The sequence below is a fragment of the Odontesthes bonariensis genome, chromosome 16, assembly GCF_027942865.1.
Source record: "Odontesthes bonariensis isolate fOdoBon6 chromosome 16, fOdoBon6.hap1, whole genome shotgun sequence".
Taxonomy (NCBI): domain Eukaryota; kingdom Metazoa; phylum Chordata; class Actinopteri; order Atheriniformes; family Atherinopsidae; genus Odontesthes; species Odontesthes bonariensis.
Window position 1 is genome coordinate 10,278,484 of NC_134521.1, and position 18,045 is coordinate 10,296,528.

The window sequence follows — 18,045 nt, forward strand, 5'->3', positions numbered from 1 at the left end:
CAAGTTGTTTTCTGTTCCCCGGAGCTTTTCACTCTGACAAAGACATCTTGTTCGTAAATCTTTCTTGCACATTTTCAGTGGTCCAACTGCTTCATTTTGAATGATTAGTCAGTATATTTTAAACAAAATATTAGCCACTTATATCACTTATACAACCCTGTACATAAACACTTGGGACACTGTGTTCAGTGTATATAAAAATGCAAAGTGTTTCATCATTTAAAGCCCATATATAATTGAAAATAGTTCAATTAAGCACCCACTGCAGAGCCATGCTGGATGTGCAGGATGTTAATTGGCATCGTCTTGCAAATAAGCAAGATTTTCCCTGATAAAACACATCATGCAGATGGTGAAACTTTTACATATCGGTCAGTATTATTGATGGATTCACAGATGTGTTACATGCATTAATGCACCTCCATGCCATCCCAGAATGTGGCCTGTTAATTGTGTGCTGGCAACAGATGTGATCGTTGAAAATGAGCATTTTTATTTCCTTCGACGGTAAAATTGCTGAGTTTCTTTGCTGAGGATTTGATTAGTTAGTCTTTAGATAGTTTTCAGATCACCACATTCAGATTTTATCTCTACATTTCAAGCATCAGCAAAGCTTTTATTTTAATGATTCCTGTCATTCATGTCAAAAATAAGCTATTTTTAACAGCTAAAAAAAATATGTCAAACTTTAAACCACAGCCCGACTTGCCTCATCATTTTCATAACTTCCAAAATGCCAAAAAAAACACTTTGTCCAGCACTGCCTGTGCTGCCAAAGGAGCGATGCCCGCTGGGATGGCACACACAATAAACCGCAAACAGAAAACATCTGCGACGCCTGTATCTGCAGCCTCTCTGTTCCTGGATCCTCAGGTGTCATCAGAGGTGTCAGACAGATGAAGCATATGTGCTGAGAAATGTTGACTGCCTCACCACCCAAGGGCGTCGGAAAGAAACCGGTTTGGCTGCTTGGTTTATGCTTTTAATGAGGAAACAAGTCAGAGAATGTGATGAAAAACAGAGCGAGGAAGCGGCCGGCAGCTAATCCGAGATCCACAAACATCCACACTGTGGAAACCAGGCGTAGATTGTTGCCTTTCTACCTGTTAGGTGACCGGCTGATTAAATCCCAAGCAGACTGTAGCCGCTGCTGTCGACCTAAGGGCACACACTGACAATTCAAGGCAGTATAAACTGAGCACGAGTGCATGAACTAAATTTGTGTAAAAAAAAAAAAGATGTGGCCCTAAAAATCAGAAACAGGCCAGTGAGAAGTCGCTGAGTTCTCAGTGTTTCTCACGTGTGTTGCACCTACACGACAGAACAAACATCATAACAGGTGACCACTGACATGATCTCCGTGGTTTTTCTCCCCTGACGTCACCCTGCTGTTGTTCACAGACACAACAGCATCAAATGTGCACCGATTCACAGCTGATAATCGTCCCAGATAACAGACTAATTCCCTGTTTTAGAAACATCTTTAACCCCTACAGCGACCTGTTGTCATGGGCAACAACACAACCTGTTTGAATGAAAACTAAAGCATATATTATCGCCTGATTTTAAAGATTTACTTTCTCAGCTGAGGAGTTAATAAGAATAATTGTGCTTCACACACTATTACCAGTACCTGCAATCAAGTTATATCAACACCTAATCTATTCCTTACTCTTACTTTTTGTTGCTAGAATTTTACCGGTGTGCAAACTCGTGGATAATGTCAACGTCCCGCTTTGGAAAGTAAAGAACATCCACTCTATTCGTTCCCTAAAATGCTCCTGCTTGTCCTTAATTTAACCTCCCCGTCTGCACATCTGCTGAATCACACTCAACTCCCCGCGGGCTGCTTTACAACAGGAGCCCTCAACCTCATTTTGGCAAACAGAAAGATGCAGCAGCAGACCTGTGTTGGCTGCTGGGGGAATGAAACGCTCCCTTCAGGCCAAAGGTGTTCTTCAGAGCCGCTTTTTATCAGCACGTCCGTGAGGAGCCCGTTTGTTGATCTCTTACTAGATTATTGTTTTACCTGCCAAGTGCTCCCAGCAGTTATTACTGTAATTACTTCACAGTGTGAACAGGAACAAAGTGGAGAAAACATGCGTCAGGTGATCACGGCTTACTTTTATTCTGTACTAAAACACACGTTTCATGCAGGTTTTGTCATTTTTCCACAACAGTCAACAGAAACACAATAAAATCAGCGTAAAACCACCTCTGAACACGTTAAAGTCGCTCCGTATCATCATTTATATGTGGCTTTACAAACAGTGAGTCCTATCTGCTTATCTGTTTGTCTTCATTCCATCACGAATGGGGGAAAAAAAAAGCACGTATTTCAGAATGCTGAAGGAAAAAAGCCTGCTCAGAAAATCATGCTGAAGGTGAATAAGGAGAAAATAAAGACAGAGAAATCTGTGAACGGTAGAACATTAGATCAACTGGAGATCAATCAGTGTGTATGATATTCAATATGTTGAATGTTGCAGCGTGCACATCACAGCCGAGCTAACGCTGCCGCGTGGGGAGAAGTGTTCGTGGTACTTAAAGTACATCAGCATGGAAAAATATTCAACAACAGAACTCCTTAATGATCAGTATCAGAATCATTAAAAGTCATTTATTTACAATGACTCTTCAAACACCAGTGAGACCATCGAGTTCCTGTTGATCCGCAGGGATCTTTACTGGAATGCACACATTTCACCATGCACATGGGTTCTTTAGGTAATATTGTTAGGAAACACTGTTTAGACTGGTATGCAGATGTTACCCAGCTGTAAAAGGGAAGTCAGAAGAAACCACTAAAGCCGTTTTCACACATGAACACCGGTGTTTTCCAGGAGATTGTGTGGACAGCTTTCTGGAGCACCGAGGAGGCAGGATGGGATGCAAGAAGTAGGCTGTGGTATTCACCGTTTGTTTACAGCACACCGACGATGGAGAAGAGTCTCCTTGCTGCGTGTTATTGGTGTCGATATCAGTACAACCAGCATCTGAACATATCCACAAGAGTATGAAGCAGCAGCTCTTACCAGCATCACACATTGGGAACTTTTATAGGATCGTATCCACGGCACTGACTGGAAAATCATCCTCACATGACTGCAGAGCATGTGAGAAAACGGCTTTAGTTAGTTCAACTACAACCACACCTTTAAAGACACGAAAGCCTGGGTAACATGCAAGCATCTGCTTCTGAAATCAGACAGAAGGAATGTTGTTATGTTTGGCCCATAAGATCTTAGAAGCAGACTGTCTAAGCATGTAGTCTTTCATCAGTACTGCGCTGTCCAAACAGTAAACCCTCATAATGTCTCAGAATGACCCTGAAGTGCACACGTGTTACTGTAGGCTGAAAATCCTTAGATGTTCCAGTAAATCCAGCTGATCTAAAACATTGACAGGAACTAGTAAGGGAGATCTTATTTATCCAGTCCAAGCTTCTCTTCGCTAACATCCCGTAAAATCCAGAATTGAATTAAAAATCCTACTCCTCACATACAAAGCCCTTAATGACAAAGCTCCATCATATCCTAAAAACCTCACAGTGGCATTCTTCATTCTCAGAGTGAACGCTTTAAAAACTCAAAGATATGGATCCGTTTGTTTGGTCTCTATCGATGAGCTCCATGTCAGAGGTAAATGTTAACCCTTCCTTTACAGCTTTATTGCACCTCTGTGACCTGCAGGTCGCTGCCCTGCCCAGCTATAAACAATAGAGTAAAAGGCAAATGTGAATCAGAGTACACTAAATGTAAAGAAGAGACTGAGTACGGAGGGACATCAGCTTTTAAAAGGCCTGCAATGAACATCGTAGGAAGATAAAACGAGGTAGGCTAAATCTCACCACTGCTCAGAAGGAACTGACAGTACAAGAAGATGCAGATATGAAGTGCTGATCAAACATGCCACACACAAAGCCTGTCCTCCACAGCATGCTAAGAGACAACCTAACCTATTAAAAATACTTTCCTTTCTAAAATAGCCACTTGCGTATCAATAATGTCAGGACTTGAATAACATTTGTAAACACACGACTCGTGCATGCATTACCATCTCTGGAATGTAGAACAACAGTAAACACGGACAAATGTTACTGCACAGCATATTAAGTTGGCTTTTTTTGTTTGTTTGTTTTTAATAGGTGCAGGAGAATATCTAAAGAGCTTCGTTAACACGGAAATAAAACCAGCACAATTCAGCGCATCTTCTTGTCTTTCTTACAACCCGTCTGCATGACATCATTAAGGGAGAACGACATGAAGGCAATCTGCTCCAGTTCGCTTTCTTTGCCGCACTCCATCAGGCAGGAGAACTGATCCTTGTCCACGTTGTAGGCCAGGTCTGAGTACCCGCTGGGTCCGCTGTGGATGACCCTGGGCTTGTCCCATCCCGAGGAGTGCAGGGGGGACCGGTTCAAATACACGCCCATGTCACGTCGGGAGGACTTGTTGGTCGGGTGCATGAAGAGGAGCCAGGTTTGAGTGTCTGGCGACAGGAGGGACGTGCCGCAAGCTTTGCTTTCAGCGTCGTCGTTGGGGACGAATTCAGGCGCGGGAAAGCCAATGACGCTGCCCTGGCAACCCGAACGCTGTTCGACCAGCTCCGGAGCCATGTGGGGCTTGTCGAAACAGACGCCGCTGTTTTCACTCAGGGCCTCGCATCGGTGCCCCCCAGCGTGACGCGCATTGCAGTAAAGATGACTTCTGCCCTCGTGGTCTATAATCTCTGCCATTTCACATTCACACGACTTCTTCTGGAGCATCTTACCTATGTGCCACGTCTGTCCAAAGTCCTCACTGTATACTGACAGTGCACGGGGGTAGACTGTGAAAGGAATGGGGAACGAACAGCACTTGTAAGGGACGTAGTAGGCATACGCAGGAATGATCAGTCTGCCATTCTCGAGCTGAACCCCGTGGCCAGGACCCACGCCGAACGTGGCCCACTTGAGGGCAGCTTCTCCAATCACACTCTCTGTTAAGTCTGTTGCTTGACTCCAAGTCTGTCCATCGTCACCGCTGCTAACGCAGCAAAGACGTGTCTTGTTCTTACCTGTGATGATCTGCTTCATCTCTGTGGTGCTTCCCCAAACACAGATGAAAAACAGAAACAGCGTTTTGCTGTTTTTTTCGTACACTGGGCAGGGGTTCATGGTGCGATGGTTTGGTAGGAATGCAGTTGAAAGCTCCTGACTGGAGGACCACTGGAGAGTAAGAATAAAATGAAACGTTAAAAAAAAAGCATGTAATGCTAGTGGGTTTTAGGATTAAAGTGGATGCTTTAACATTGGATGATATTGAGCCGGAATAATAACCTGAACAGAGCTGTCATCTTTCAGCGATCCTCTTCTCATAACAAGGACTTTGGCGTCATGATCACAGGACGAGGATCTTTTCTCAGCAAAGGCAAGGAAGGTGTGACTGTGCCTCAGGTAGAGGAGAGCAGGAATCCTGTATGTTATCCCATTTGGCTCCCTTTCAAACAAAGTTGTTTTTAATGGTTCATCTCCACTGCCACTCTTTGATGACCGGTTTCCCATGGTGAAAGAGGGTTCCTGAGACAGAAATATCCCTCACACATGACCATTCTCACTTTGTTTTATAATCCTGTTGCAACAACCTTTAAAGCTCATACTTACAGGTAGAGTTCACACTTCAGCAGCTCCTCACAGACACAGATGAGGGCGAACAGCGTCACACATCTCTGGTGCGTGCATAACACAGGCCTTCGCTTTCACTCGTCACTCCTCACCTGTGCTACCCTGAATCTGGGCATAATAGCGTCTATTTGGAAGCGAAAACAAGGACCTCTGATGTTCACGACTCTGATGCTGTGGGTTCATCAAAAACGAAGACCGCAGCGAAACAAGAGGAGCGTCATCTGTCACTTCCGTGTTCGTTTACACGTTTCAAAACAGAGACATAAAAGGAACTTGTTCTTCACTCAGTTGTATTTAGTGTTTACATACTTTGATCAGCATTATTTTATTGCGCTAACTCAGTTATGACATTACATATGAGGGTGCCTTTAGCAGTTAGTAAGAATGACAACATATAAACTCTTTACTCTCTTACGCCTCACGGATGATAATGTTGTCAGTTCTGAACTGAAGCTAGCTAGCTTGCGAAACCAATGCTAACGTTACTTATCTTCATCTAACAAATTCTAGCTTTGGCAAACGCTGCGTTATCGAAACTACACAATTTTACAACAACATTAAGGTTACCGTGGCGGGGTAAAATTTTATCAACAACGGTTCTTTGACCAGCTCCGATCGGCGGTCTTTTCCGCTTGTCGTCCACACAGAAACGTCGCTGCCGCCTCCTGCTGGACGGGAGGAGAAGCTGTCGTCTCACACGCTGTTGCTAGGATACAGAGCGGCCTCACTCAGGATCAAATAGCGGTCGAACCGGTTCGGTTTGTCAAGACCGCAAGAAAAACCCGCTTTTAACGTGTAACTACTAAACATGAAAAGCTGTGTGAGGATAAACGATTTACAAAGAAGATGACTTCGGCGTCTTCGCGATTTGATTTGGGTCAGAGTTGCCCGAGCAGGAGTTTCCCAGTCGGGACATCACGGCGCAGAAGAAAAGAGGGTTCGTAAAAAAAATCAGATTAATTGAAATATGTTTTATGTCATGAATACATATTACATGACAATTCTGCTGATTGCTAGCACAATCGATAGATTTGCAGAAACAATATCCTAATTCGTCATTTTAAGATTACTTTTGGATGACGTCATTATAAGTCCCATAATAAAAACTGCATGTAGGCCTAAAGGTAATGTAAATTTACTTTATTTCTACAGCCCTTTACAGACAATCCTTACGGTGTACCAAAGTGCTTTACAGCAGGTAATAAACAAAGAGAAGAATAAGTAAAACAATAAAATAACAGTGAAAGCAATAAAATACAACAAAATCAAATAAGAAAAAATAAGATAAAAGTGTCATCATACCACTGGGTATTAAAAGAAATCCTAAATAAGTAGTTTTTTAGCCTAGATCTGAAGAGGCCCAGGTCAGAAATAAGACGCAGCTGGATTCCGGAGCCTGAGGGCAGCTTTGGGAAAAGGCTCGCTCACCCCAGGGTTTGTATTCTGACCTGGGCACTTCCAGCAAAAACTGTTGTTGACCTCAGAGCTCTACCAGGATGGCCGACTGTTAAAAGCTCAGATAAATACGATGGGGCGAGGCCGTTAAGAGCTTTAAAAACAAACATTAAAAGTTTAAAATCAGTTCTACAAAGGACAGGAAGCCAATGGAGGGAGTTAAGAACAGGAGTGATGTGCACACGTCTGTTGGTGTTGGTTAAAAGACGGGCAGCAGCGTTCTGCACCAGCTGAAGGCGACTGAGAGAAGACTGGGAGACGCTGACATAAAGTGCATTGCAATAGTCTAACCTTGAACTTATCAGGGCATGGATGGCTTTCTCAAGGTCATGACGACTTAAAAACATTTTAACTTTGGCCAGGAGACGCAACTGGAATAAACTAGTCCTGAGAACATTGTTAATTTGTTTGTCCAACCTAAGATCAAAGGTCAAAGGTCACTCCCAGATTTCTGACGGTTGAACTAAGCTTTGAAGACGAGGTGCCAAAGCCAGCCATCACAGTATCCCCAAACACGATGCATTCAGTTTTATCATCATTTAAATGAAGAAGATTTTGAGCCAACTACTGCTTAATATCAGCAATACAATTAAACAAAGAACATTGTGCACTGTTACTATTTGCATGTAGTTGCTGTTTTCAGGTAAGAGAAGCACTATTTTCAGTGCACATAAAGCCCTTTCTGTCTTCCAAACAACATTGAAATAAAGATGTGATCGAAATGTAACGTCACTGTTATACACTGAAGTTATTCATGAGTATGTAATAAACCAGTTTAGATCCGATTAGGTGCCAAGATCGAATCCTTTAAATGTCATTAACTCTTGAATATCGTAGCTTTGAGCACAGTCAGTGGGATAAATCATGAGTAATAATCAGTAACGATTGTCACTCTTAGCCGCAGCCCAGAGGCGGTCCTGGCTACACTTTACGCCCTAGGCGAGCCATCCCTGGTTCATGGGTCTATGTTCATTTTAGGAATGAAATGCAGTTTATTTGGATTGGAAGCAGCTTGTGTTGTGTGGCCTGGGATCAGTCCCCCCCCCCCTGCCTCTTCTGACACACACAACCTGTATGACTCAGCAGCAAGTAGAGGCACGCACTCCACTAACTTGACATGGAAATGAGCGGTAGTGTAGAAAACTGGCGAGTTTTGTTTTTTTTGTTTTGTTTTGTTTTTTTTGTTTTTAGGGCACTCGTGTGCACTCACATTTAGTGCTCCCAGGGCGGTCGCCCACATTGCCCATAGCAAAAACCGGCCCTGCCGCAGCCCTTGAAAAATGTTCCCCTTTTTGAACAACACCTGCTCAGTTGTGAGTTTTTACCTTCATCGCAGGTGCTGGTCACTGGCTTGTGGCTCACAGAGAGGCAGAGGAGCGGACCTCCAGGACTGCCCTCAGAAGAATAAAGGAGGATTTTAGGCAACGCGAGGACAAGCAGGCCGACACTCCCCGTGGTGTCACATTAGACGGACCCTTGTTGGTAAGACACATCGGTCCAAATGTGATGAAGCAGAGGAGATCAGTCGCAGACACTTTCTCATTTTCTTTTGCAGCTCCGGCTGCATTGTGTCGACGAGCCGCCTCAGCTCTGCTCTGTCGACGTCAGCGAGCAGAAACTGAGTTCTGTAAGAAACGTCCACATTCTGCTCGGTTTTATTTGGGAGGCTGTGGGCGAACACGACTCAGCACTTTTCCTTCGTGCACACAGGTCAAGCCTGAAGACTTCGGGGTGTTTGAAAGCGTGGCTCACATCGACGCATCCATTAACGCCCTCTCTTTAGGTGATCCTCCTCACACATTTCCATCTGCAGTCTGACTCCTTGCATCTTGTGAAAAGTATCAGACATATTTCTCGGTTTTCTGCAGAGTCTTTCAGCAGTTTTGTGTCTTTGAGAGAACTCAATCTGTCTTTAAATGGAATTCGCAACATGACGTTTGATGCTTCTGACTTCCCTCATCTCCAGGTATGAAATGCAACATCTGATCCTCCGCATCTGTTACTGCCGTTACCTTCCTCTGAATAATGCATTCCAACTCCAACAGGTTTTAGATTTGTCCTACAACAGTTTGTCAGGAGAAGCTGTAATCTCTCTCAGTCGCCTTCCACGACTTAAAGTCCTTCATCTGACTGGAAATCAGCTTCATCACCTTCCTCCTATCATGGGTTCTTTAAGCCATGACCACACTCAGCTGTAAGTAATTTAATTCACACAAATCAGGAATATAGGAGGATAGTTTGTTTATTCACAGCAAGCTTACTTCTAATGGATGAAATACCTGGTTGGGCCAATCTGAGCTGGGACCAAAAGCACAAAACATCTTCATAACATTGAAATTTAATTTCCCCTAAAATTCATCGCAAATATTTCCTCAGAAATGATTTAACCAAACTGTTTATATATGTGAGATTTATATATATTAATACATGCTGTGTACTAACTATGGAAATAGCCAAAAATAAACTAATCTACAGCATAACAATCAGTATAAAAAGGCTGCACTCTGCTTTTTATGGTTGTTTTGTTGTTGTTGTTTGTTCGTATGTTTGTGAAAATGTTGTGTTTACTTCATAGTATGTATATACAGTATATATATATATAGATATATATATATATATCTATATATATATATATATATATATATATATATATATATATATATATATACTCACCGGCTACTTTATTAGGGACACCTGTTCACCTGCTTGTTAACGCTGACATCTAATCAGCCAATCACATGGGAGCAAACTCAGTGCATTTAGGCCTGTAGAGGTGGTCCAGACAACCTGCTGAAGTTCAAACCGAGCATCAGGATGGGGAAGAAAGGGGGTTTAAGTGGCTTTGAACGTGGCATGGTTGTTGGTGGCTCACCAGGACTGGACAATAGAAGGTTGGAAAAACGCTGCCTGGTCTGACGAGTCTGGATTTCAGTCGCAGTCGAATTAGCGGCGGAACGGAAAAATGACTAGTTTCGCTAACGGGTTAAATAAAATTTTGGGTAGTGGAGCTACCGGGTTCATTTGTTTCATTGTGAGACCCCTGGTGGGGCTTTTCAATGAAACAAAATAACTGAAATCTATACCTTTTTTTTTTTTTTTTTTTTTTACCCTTTTTACGTAAAATGAGCTTCGCAAGCGCGTAGCGCTAAAATTGTTGAGGATGTGCACAAGGGAAGTCCAGTAAAGTTGGAAAGATATTGGCAGATTCGGACTTCCGGGATCAATAACTCAGAAGTGAGACGTTGTTAAAACACAAAACAAGAATATTTTCAACCGTAGTAAGACAGACAAGGAGCTACAACCTAACTTTCATCAAAACGAGCCATCCTCGGAGCCACACCAATAACATTAGTTTTCATGTGCAGCCGGCTGTGAGAGCAGCGAGCAGGGACCGTCTACAAAGTGCAACCCAAGAGACACGTTACAAAAAAGAATCAATAAATATTCAATAACTTCACTAGGATACAGTGTAGTGTCACCAAACTCACTACACGCTTCACTGGCCTCCTACAGATTACACTACAACTCTTGGTTTGAAAAAAAAATCATTTTTCATAATTTCTGGGAATTTTTCTTGGAAATATTAATAACTTCATGATGATACAGTGTAGTGTCACCAAACTCATTACACATGTCACTTATCTCCTACAGATTACACTACAACTCTTGGTTTGAAAAAAAAACAACATTTTTCATAATTTCTTGGAATTTTTTATTAGTAATATTAATCAATAACTTCATGATGATACAGTGTAGTGATTAATTAAAAGCAAGAGTTGTAGCTGCACAGAAACACTAATGTTATTGGTGTGGCTCCGACGATGGCTCGTTTTGATGAAAGTTAGGTTGTAGCTCCTTGTCTGTCTTACTACGGTTAAAAATATTCTTGTTTTGTGTTTTAACAACGTCTCACTTCTGAGTTATTGATCCCGGAAGTCCGAATCTGCCAATATCTTTCCAACTTTACCGAACTCACAAAGGATGCTCCAAACAGAGGCAGCCGGGATGAACACGTGTATCCATAATCAAAAGGAAGTATATTTCTGTCCTAAGAATGAATTAATAGAATCCTTGGACAACAAGCAACACTTTTCAGCCTTTTTTTTCTAGGTTTACATGAAGCTTGTGACGCAGTCGAATTAGTGACGCAACAGAAAAGTTAAAGTTCCGCTACCGGGTTAACTTTAATTGCTTTAATTGGGTTTCTAAATTAAAGCAAGTTAACTGAAATTTGACATTTTAACGCAAAATGAGCCTTTTAGGCCAGATTAACGTTCTATAAATATGTCAAATTTAACGCTTTCACGGATGGATGGATATATTTAGCCTATCCATCCCTTTATGAGCACAGTGCACCATCTTCTGATGGCTTCTTCCAGCAGGATAATGCACCATGTAAAGCTCATATCATCTCAAACTGGTTTCTTGAACATGAACAGTGAGTTCCCTGCACTCCAATGGCCTCCACAGTCAGATCTCAGTCCAACAGAGCAGCTTTGGGGTGTGGTGGAACGGGAGATTGGCATCACAGATGTGCAGCCGACACATCTGCAGCAGCTGCCTGATGCTGTCATGTCAATATGGAGCAAAACCTCTGAGGAATGTTTCCAACACCTTGTTGAAAGGATGCCACAAAGAATTAAGGCAGTTCTGAAGGCAAAAGGGGGTCCACCCTTTTGTTGGCAAGCTGTAGCTCATAAAGTGGCCGGTGAGTGTATATGTAGGCCTACATAATTTTGAGCAGATTGCAGGAAGATGTGTTTGATGTCTTCAACATGGAGGCCCACCTAACGCACTAATGCATTCACAACTCAAACTATAATGCACTTGTTATGTTGGGCTAAATTAATCTCTGAGTAGCTGCTCGCATTGCTTACATCCTTATCTGTGCATTTAATAATAATAATATTATTTAAACAAGTATAGAGGAAGTATGTTAACGGAGGACAATGAGGGATAAATATATTAATAGAATAGGGTTAATTGTTATATTGTAATTTAATTAGTATATGGTATATATTTATTTATGGGGATAGTTATATATACATATTTATTCATATTTACATTTATATTTACAAGGATATGTGTGTAGTATATATTTATTTTTGTGATTATATATTTAGGAAGTGTATATATGGCAAATATTTATATAGGTGTATTGTAGTTAGGATATTTACAAACTGAAGAGTAGTTAAAAAGGGGTGGGAAACTAAAAAAGTGTTGTACTTCTTCCCATTCCTTTTTCAACCAATGGGTGGTGTTTTGTTATGTATTAGCACTTTATGTGCTAATACATAGCTTTTTTAAATTTAAATTTCTTTTTAATTTCTCTTTTTCTTTCTTTTGTATGTACATTTTCTTGTTTATACATGTTCGAAAATAAAAATCTATCAATCATTGGTAACATAACTTCTTTTGCAAATCCCTACGAAAGACCCCAAACTTTAAAACAGTTTTCAAACTAACCAGAAGAGGGCGCACAAGTGCTCCAAATTCCCTCCCGTGCTCCTGGTGAAGTGAATGGAGCCCCAGATGATGCACCTGCTTTCCAGTAGAGCAGAACACATGTGTTGAAGCTGTATGTTTCAGTGTCATGCATCGAATGTTCTGAATCTGTGAGTATCTTTCTTTTCCTTTCAGGCCGACTGCAGAGGACGACAAAGGGTTCGAGGCTCTTGAAGTCCTGATGCTTGACGATAACAAACTTTCCTCTGGAGTCTTCCACAGTCTTAAAAACCTAAAGAGGTCTTCTTGTGATTTGATGTTTCCCGTATGACGCCTCACACACAACGCTTGTAAATTACAGAAATGTTTCGTTGTCATTTACAGGCTTAAGTTTCTGAACCTTCAGGGGAACCGCATTTCTGAAATACCGCATATGTCTGTGATGGACTCCTTAAAACCCGAAGAGAAGGGTAAACTCTCAGCATCTGCTTTGTTTTTAACCCAAAAAATGGAACCGCATGTCAGAGTCTCCTCTTACTGATCTTTATTTAGTCATTTTTGCTCCTAACACAGCTCTTTCAGAGTCGAATCCTCACAGCGATGAGGCAATTAAGAGCGTCCACACAGACGGTTTGGAGGAGGACGGCGAGGGACCCGGTATGCTGCTACCAGAACTCCAGTTGCTCAATCTAGCCAACAACCAGGTGCGCTGTTATGTTACATAATGACATTTATTTTTCTTTTTTGAAACGAGCAAAGGTGTCTCATCCATAGTTTGTTATCAGATCGCCACGGAAGAAGCTGTGATTGCTGCCGCCGTGTTTCCGAGGCTTCGGGAAATAGATATCCACTCTAACCCTCTGACCACACAAAGGAGAGGTGATGCCCGACTTTTTTTCTTAGTTGCACTTATTTAAAGGTGCTGCAGAAATTTAGAAATGACCCCCCCCCCGTCGTTGTCTTTGTTTGAACGCAGGAGACCCTCCCTTTCTGACCTTTTACCTCCAAGAGAAACTGGGAATAAAAATAAAGCGAAAGAAGACACAAGAGGCTCAGAAACTTCCGCTGAAGGTTTCCACTGATCCACAATGGCAGGTTAGGTGCGTTGTGCATGGCTGAAATGAACACAGAATGACCAAAGAAGGCAGTGGATCCCACTGAGGTCATGGGCAGTAAGGGGCGAAGTTAAAGCTCCATTTGCAGCCACTGTTTTAGCATTTTATTTTGAAATCTCCATATCACAGGTGGAAGGAAAAAATCCCAACGGTGTCAAAGAGAGCATTGTCGACGAATGCAGCTTGTCCCACGCGACCTGAGACTGACAAATGTGGAGCGACTGTCACGATAAGGCCAGGATGTGAGGGGAATAAATCCAGCATTGTGCAGGAGAACACAGAACACTTCTTTATTACTCAGGTTCGTGCATCAATCCGGGACCGAAGGTCCCTCTGGCTCGAGCATTAAAAAAAGAAAAATGACTTCCATAACTGCTCACATAAGCGCTTTGTTTCAACATTTTAAAGTGTTTTTTTTTCTTTTGTCTGTCTTGCGTAGGCAGAGGATGAACCTGAGCGTGAATGTGAGGCTTCGTCTGAAGAAGGAGAAACTGAACGGTCCTCATGGTCCGAAGTGATGACGGACGCTAAAGCAAATCCTGATGTGCTGAAGTCCGTTGGTGAGGAGCGACTCTGCTCTCCCCTGCAGCAGTCCAGTATTTAGCACATTCAGTTGTTTGGCTGCACAGTCGTCCCGTAGAGAACACCGATGCTTGTTTTTCTTTTCATTCAATAGAAATTCAAACAGCTGTTCGGATGCTGGAGCACACGCTGAGGAATCTGAATGTCTACAGAGACTCCAAACCAAAACTTGATCGCATCCAGACATCGTACAGAGAAAAGGCGAAAAGGGTTTGATGTTTTCCCAAACACACACAGTGAATTCAGCTTTCAGTTTCTGATAAATGGAGTAGCGTTGTTTCCGTCTTATTTCTTCTGGGTGCAGATAAAGGAAATGCCACCTCTGAGGCCCACGAAGCAGCCAGCTGAGAGGGTTTATGAGATGATCAAGGAAATCAAAGAGAGTACAACAACGAAAGTAGTCGCCTTAGGTTCGCTCCTGTCTTCTTTATACGTGATCATTTTTCAGGTAAAACACCCGTTAAAACCTCGCCTTACTCTATGCAACGCTGTTCTCCACACAGGCAGCGCTGCACACAGCGTGAACACTGAGGAATGTAAGGAAGCGCTGTCGCTGCTGAGGGACATGAGGAGAAAATACAAGCTGGTCCATGAGAAAACGATGCAACAGGTGGGCAGCGTTGAGTCTGACAGAATCCCAGAGCAGAGCGGTGCTGAGCCTCCACCTGAGCAGGTGCTTTAACTCATATTCAGGCTCTCATTTTGGCCTGAGTTACACTCTCCTGGTGTTGGTGGGATCAAAATAAACCTCGAGTCAAAATGACTAAAGCCACATTGAGCATCTTCTGAACAATAACTCAACAACAAATGCTATCAGAAACACTTCTGTGACAACCAAAAACCAAACCTGCAGCTTTCATGCTATGAAGGATCACCGGTGTTGTCTTTAACCGTCGGGTTTAGAGACGGAGAGCAAGCACAGCGAAGGATCTGCAGCTGAGTCTGCAGAGATGGTGTCTCTGTGCTGCTGTGAGTCTGATGGTTTTCAGCAGCTGCACCACCGCAGCTATGATAAGAATGAATCCAGCATGGATATGTCCTCTGTATCAAGCAACAATTAAGTGTAGGCAAGGCAAGGCATCTTTATTTATATAGCGCATTTCATACCACAGGCAAATCAATGTGCTTTACATAAAGACATTTAAAAGAACAACATAAAGCAACATAAAAACAAGCAATTTAAAGAGAATACAAATGAAAACACAGTTAAAAGCAATCAAAGAAGAGGGGAAAAAAGAAAAATATAAACTCAACCATAAGCACACGGAAAGAGAAATGTTTTTAACCTGGATTTAAAAGTGCTTACAGTTGGGGCTGATTTCAGTTCTGCTGGTAGTTTGTTCCAGTTGTGTGCAGCATAACAGCTAAAAGCTGCTTCACCGGGTCCAGTTTGAACTCTGGGCTCCAGAGTCAGCAGATCTCAGAGCTCTGCTGGGTTTATACTCTACCAGCATGTCATTCATGTATTCTGGACCTAAACCATTCCGTAATTTGTAGACGAGTAGCAGAACTGTAAAATCTATTTAAGTGTAAGGATGTCTTAGATTCGGTTCTTTAATTGGAAGCTCAAGAATGGGCCGGAGTAATTCAAGTGAAAATGAAGTGTTTATTTGTAGTCACACGTCAAAGCATATCAGCGCTGGGCTCAGTGGAACAGAGCTGTCGAGCAGGCAGAGGTCAGTTTAAACTCTTTTTTTTTTTTTTTTAATATAATCTGAGTGATATGTTGGGATGTCTTGCTGGCCGCCACCTTCTGACATGTGACTGCTCAGACTTTCTGACTCGATTGTTCATATTTTGTCCGTTATCCTCCTGGTTTTTACAGCTTGTTTTAGGGTTGTTTTTTACCAGCCTCTGACAGAAGTCATCACACTGCTTATGAGCCATGAGCATATGCAGCCCAGCATGATTCATGCTGCACATCACTGGAAATGAATGATAAGGCGAATGTAATGCCATGTGTCATATCACTGCAGCCTTTCAATGGTAGTTGTTTTATATTTCTGGTCATGTTCTGTTTCCATTGTTCATTCCCCGGTTGGATTCAAAGCCCCGTCGGTCATGTGATTTCCATTATTTGTCTTCAGAGCAGCTTGCAGATGTGGAATGCACATTCGGCCTTAGTGGGATAAATCAGTGGGCACTCTGTGGGATTTTAGAGTCATATCCAGATATTTTTCTGTCTGTGTTTGCGGTGAATCATAATTACTAAAAGGTTACTTTTACTTTATTTGATATTAAACTCTCATTTTTGTCTTTTATTTCAATGAAAGATAGCTTGACTAACCTATTATTTAAATAAAGAAGATGTTATTTTCCTTCTACCAAACACGTCTACATGAAATTCCTTTGATAAAGCCTCAGTTTTCAGTTTAAATAATTTAAATACCTTTAATATCTTATGACAAATTAATCCTATCAATCCTTTACAGCAGCTTTATTACTTTAATGTACACGATGATGATTTTATTTACCCCTGAAGAGTCTGATAAAGCTTCACATTTAGGCAACAATCAGTCATTTTCTGAGCGAGCACCTGGGCTTCAGTCAGAGGATCTGGTTGTTATTTTCTCATGTTCAGCGTTATATTTGATGGTAATGAGGAGAAGCTGCCAAATGAGAGACACTCTGCTACAGAAATACTATTTTCCAGTCCACTGGAGCTGGGCTGTGTTCAGCAGAGGTCGTCCGCGCTGCAACGATATCGCATCGTGTTCGACACCCCAGCTGCTAAAATCCCCGCTGCTGCATGTGATGGAAATCTGTCACATTTGTGTGTTCCTGCTTTTTTCCATAACACATTTTCCACTGTCTGCTCTTTCCAGGTTTGAGGGCAACTCGAGTAAAGTCCCTCTGAGGATTTGACCAGAGTGCCGTCACACGTAACTCTGAAGTGATAATGATAAGCACTTTAAGCATCAGTGGTTGCATAAGAACAGCCTTTTTTTCACGTTGGAGATCTTTGATCGAACAAAAAAAAACAAACAGGCCCTTACTGTTGTGCAACAGGCTGTAACACGTGTAAGTGTTCCAGAGTTTTTGGGCAGGGATCATCCCGGTTAATGGGTGTTATATTCCAAGCACAGTGTCAGCATTCACTGACCTCATCATAAACTTACAAAACAATCAAAGGAATGTAACAGAGATGGGGAAAGATTGCATAAACACTTCTCTTTCAGCTTATTTATCATCAGTTATTTAGTGATAACCACCTTCTGTTTGTTTACAGATGCAGCAGAGTTCTCAGAACGCTGTGATTTACAAATATCATTAATCAACATCATTAAAACAAGGACTGGAATGCACGGAACATGCAAACTGCATACAGGAAGGCTTAAAGATCGTGAGCATCCACGCCTGCGGAGACGTTTCCAAATTCTCTGAATTTTCTTTTTCTTCCAGCCTTTTGTTCCCCCGTCCCAAATGTTTCGCTGCCATCAATTTCAAGATGAGCTAATATTTTCCACTAGGTAGTAAAATGTCTCGTTTTTGATATCTTACGTGTTTTTTTTTTGTTCATAAATTGTGAATAAAATGTTGGTTTCTGAGATTTTTATGTATGTTTTACACACTTTCCCTTCTTTTCCTGAACACTTTGCACCAGGAGAAAAAAGCTAGTTGGATAAAGTTCACGAGGACATAATCAGAGTTATGGCTAAATCTGTGATTGATTACTTTTATTGCTGCTTGTGGAAGAAAATATGGTTGTTGTGGTGTGAGGAGCAGTGATGGCTGGCATTAGGGGAGAGACTCTGGGGCGCCAGTGATCGCTGTCTAGCCTCC

At 42.1% G+C, this 18,045-nt stretch overlaps 2 protein-coding genes across 3 annotated transcripts; one reads left to right on the top strand and one right to left on the bottom strand.

Moving 5' to 3' along the window:
* Positions 1-2,104: 2,104 nt before the first annotated feature.
* LOC142402208 (sialidase-3-like) lies at positions 2,105-6,283 on the bottom strand. Its single transcript, XM_075487767.1, has 3 exons — positions 5,645-6,283; positions 5,321-5,560; positions 2,105-5,209 (listed from the first exon to the last, which is right to left on the bottom strand). Exons 2-3 carry the CDS (start codon positions 5,543-5,545, stop codon positions 4,202-4,204), a joined length of 1,233 nt encoding a protein of 410 aa, XP_075343882.1. The 5' UTR covers positions 5,546-5,560; positions 5,645-6,283; the 3' UTR covers positions 2,105-4,201.
* A 96-nt stretch (positions 6,284-6,379) lies between these two features.
* xrra1 (X-ray radiation resistance associated 1) lies at positions 6,380-17,806 on the top strand. Of its 2 annotated transcripts, none has more exons than XM_075487768.1 (17): positions 6,380-6,602; positions 8,457-8,602; positions 8,676-8,747; positions 8,831-8,903; positions 8,989-9,086; positions 9,166-9,314; positions 12,761-12,865; positions 12,950-13,035; positions 13,139-13,269; positions 13,351-13,444; positions 13,542-13,665; positions 13,810-13,981; positions 14,120-14,240; positions 14,357-14,472; positions 14,567-14,672; positions 14,766-14,935; positions 17,492-17,806. In XM_075487768.1, exons 1-17 carry the CDS (start codon positions 6,512-6,514, stop codon positions 17,534-17,536), a joined length of 1,899 nt encoding a protein of 632 aa, XP_075343883.1. In that variant the 5' UTR covers positions 6,380-6,511; the 3' UTR covers positions 17,537-17,806. The 2 variants fall into 2 exon arrangements, with proteins under 2 accessions (XP_075343883.1, XP_075343884.1); XM_075487769.1 differs by having other exon boundaries at positions 14,766-14,872.
* The last annotated feature ends 239 nt before the right edge of the window (positions 17,807-18,045 follow it).

Bases quoted from the DNA above. Each gene is read 5' to 3' on its own strand.
- xrra1 (XM_075487768.1), top strand. From the start codon at position 6,512: ATGACTTCGGCGTCTTCGCGATTTGATTTGGGTCAGAGTTGCCCGAGC. The intron at 6,603-8,456 runs GTTCGTAAAAAA...CCTTCATCGCAG, and splicing joins ACGGCGCAGAAGAAAAGAGG to GTGCTGGTCACTGGCTTGTG. The intron at 13,666-13,809 runs GTGCGTTGTGCA...TCCATATCACAG, and splicing joins GATCCACAATGGCAGGTTAG to GTGGAAGGAAAAAATCCCAA.
- LOC142402208 (XM_075487767.1), bottom strand. From the start codon at position 5,545: ATGGGAAACCGGTCATCAAAGAGTGGCAGTGGAGATGAACCATTAAAA. The intron at 5,210-5,320 runs GTTATTATTCCG...CTTACTCTCCAG, and splicing joins AAGATGACAGCTCTGTTCAG to TGGTCCTCCAGTCAGGAGCT.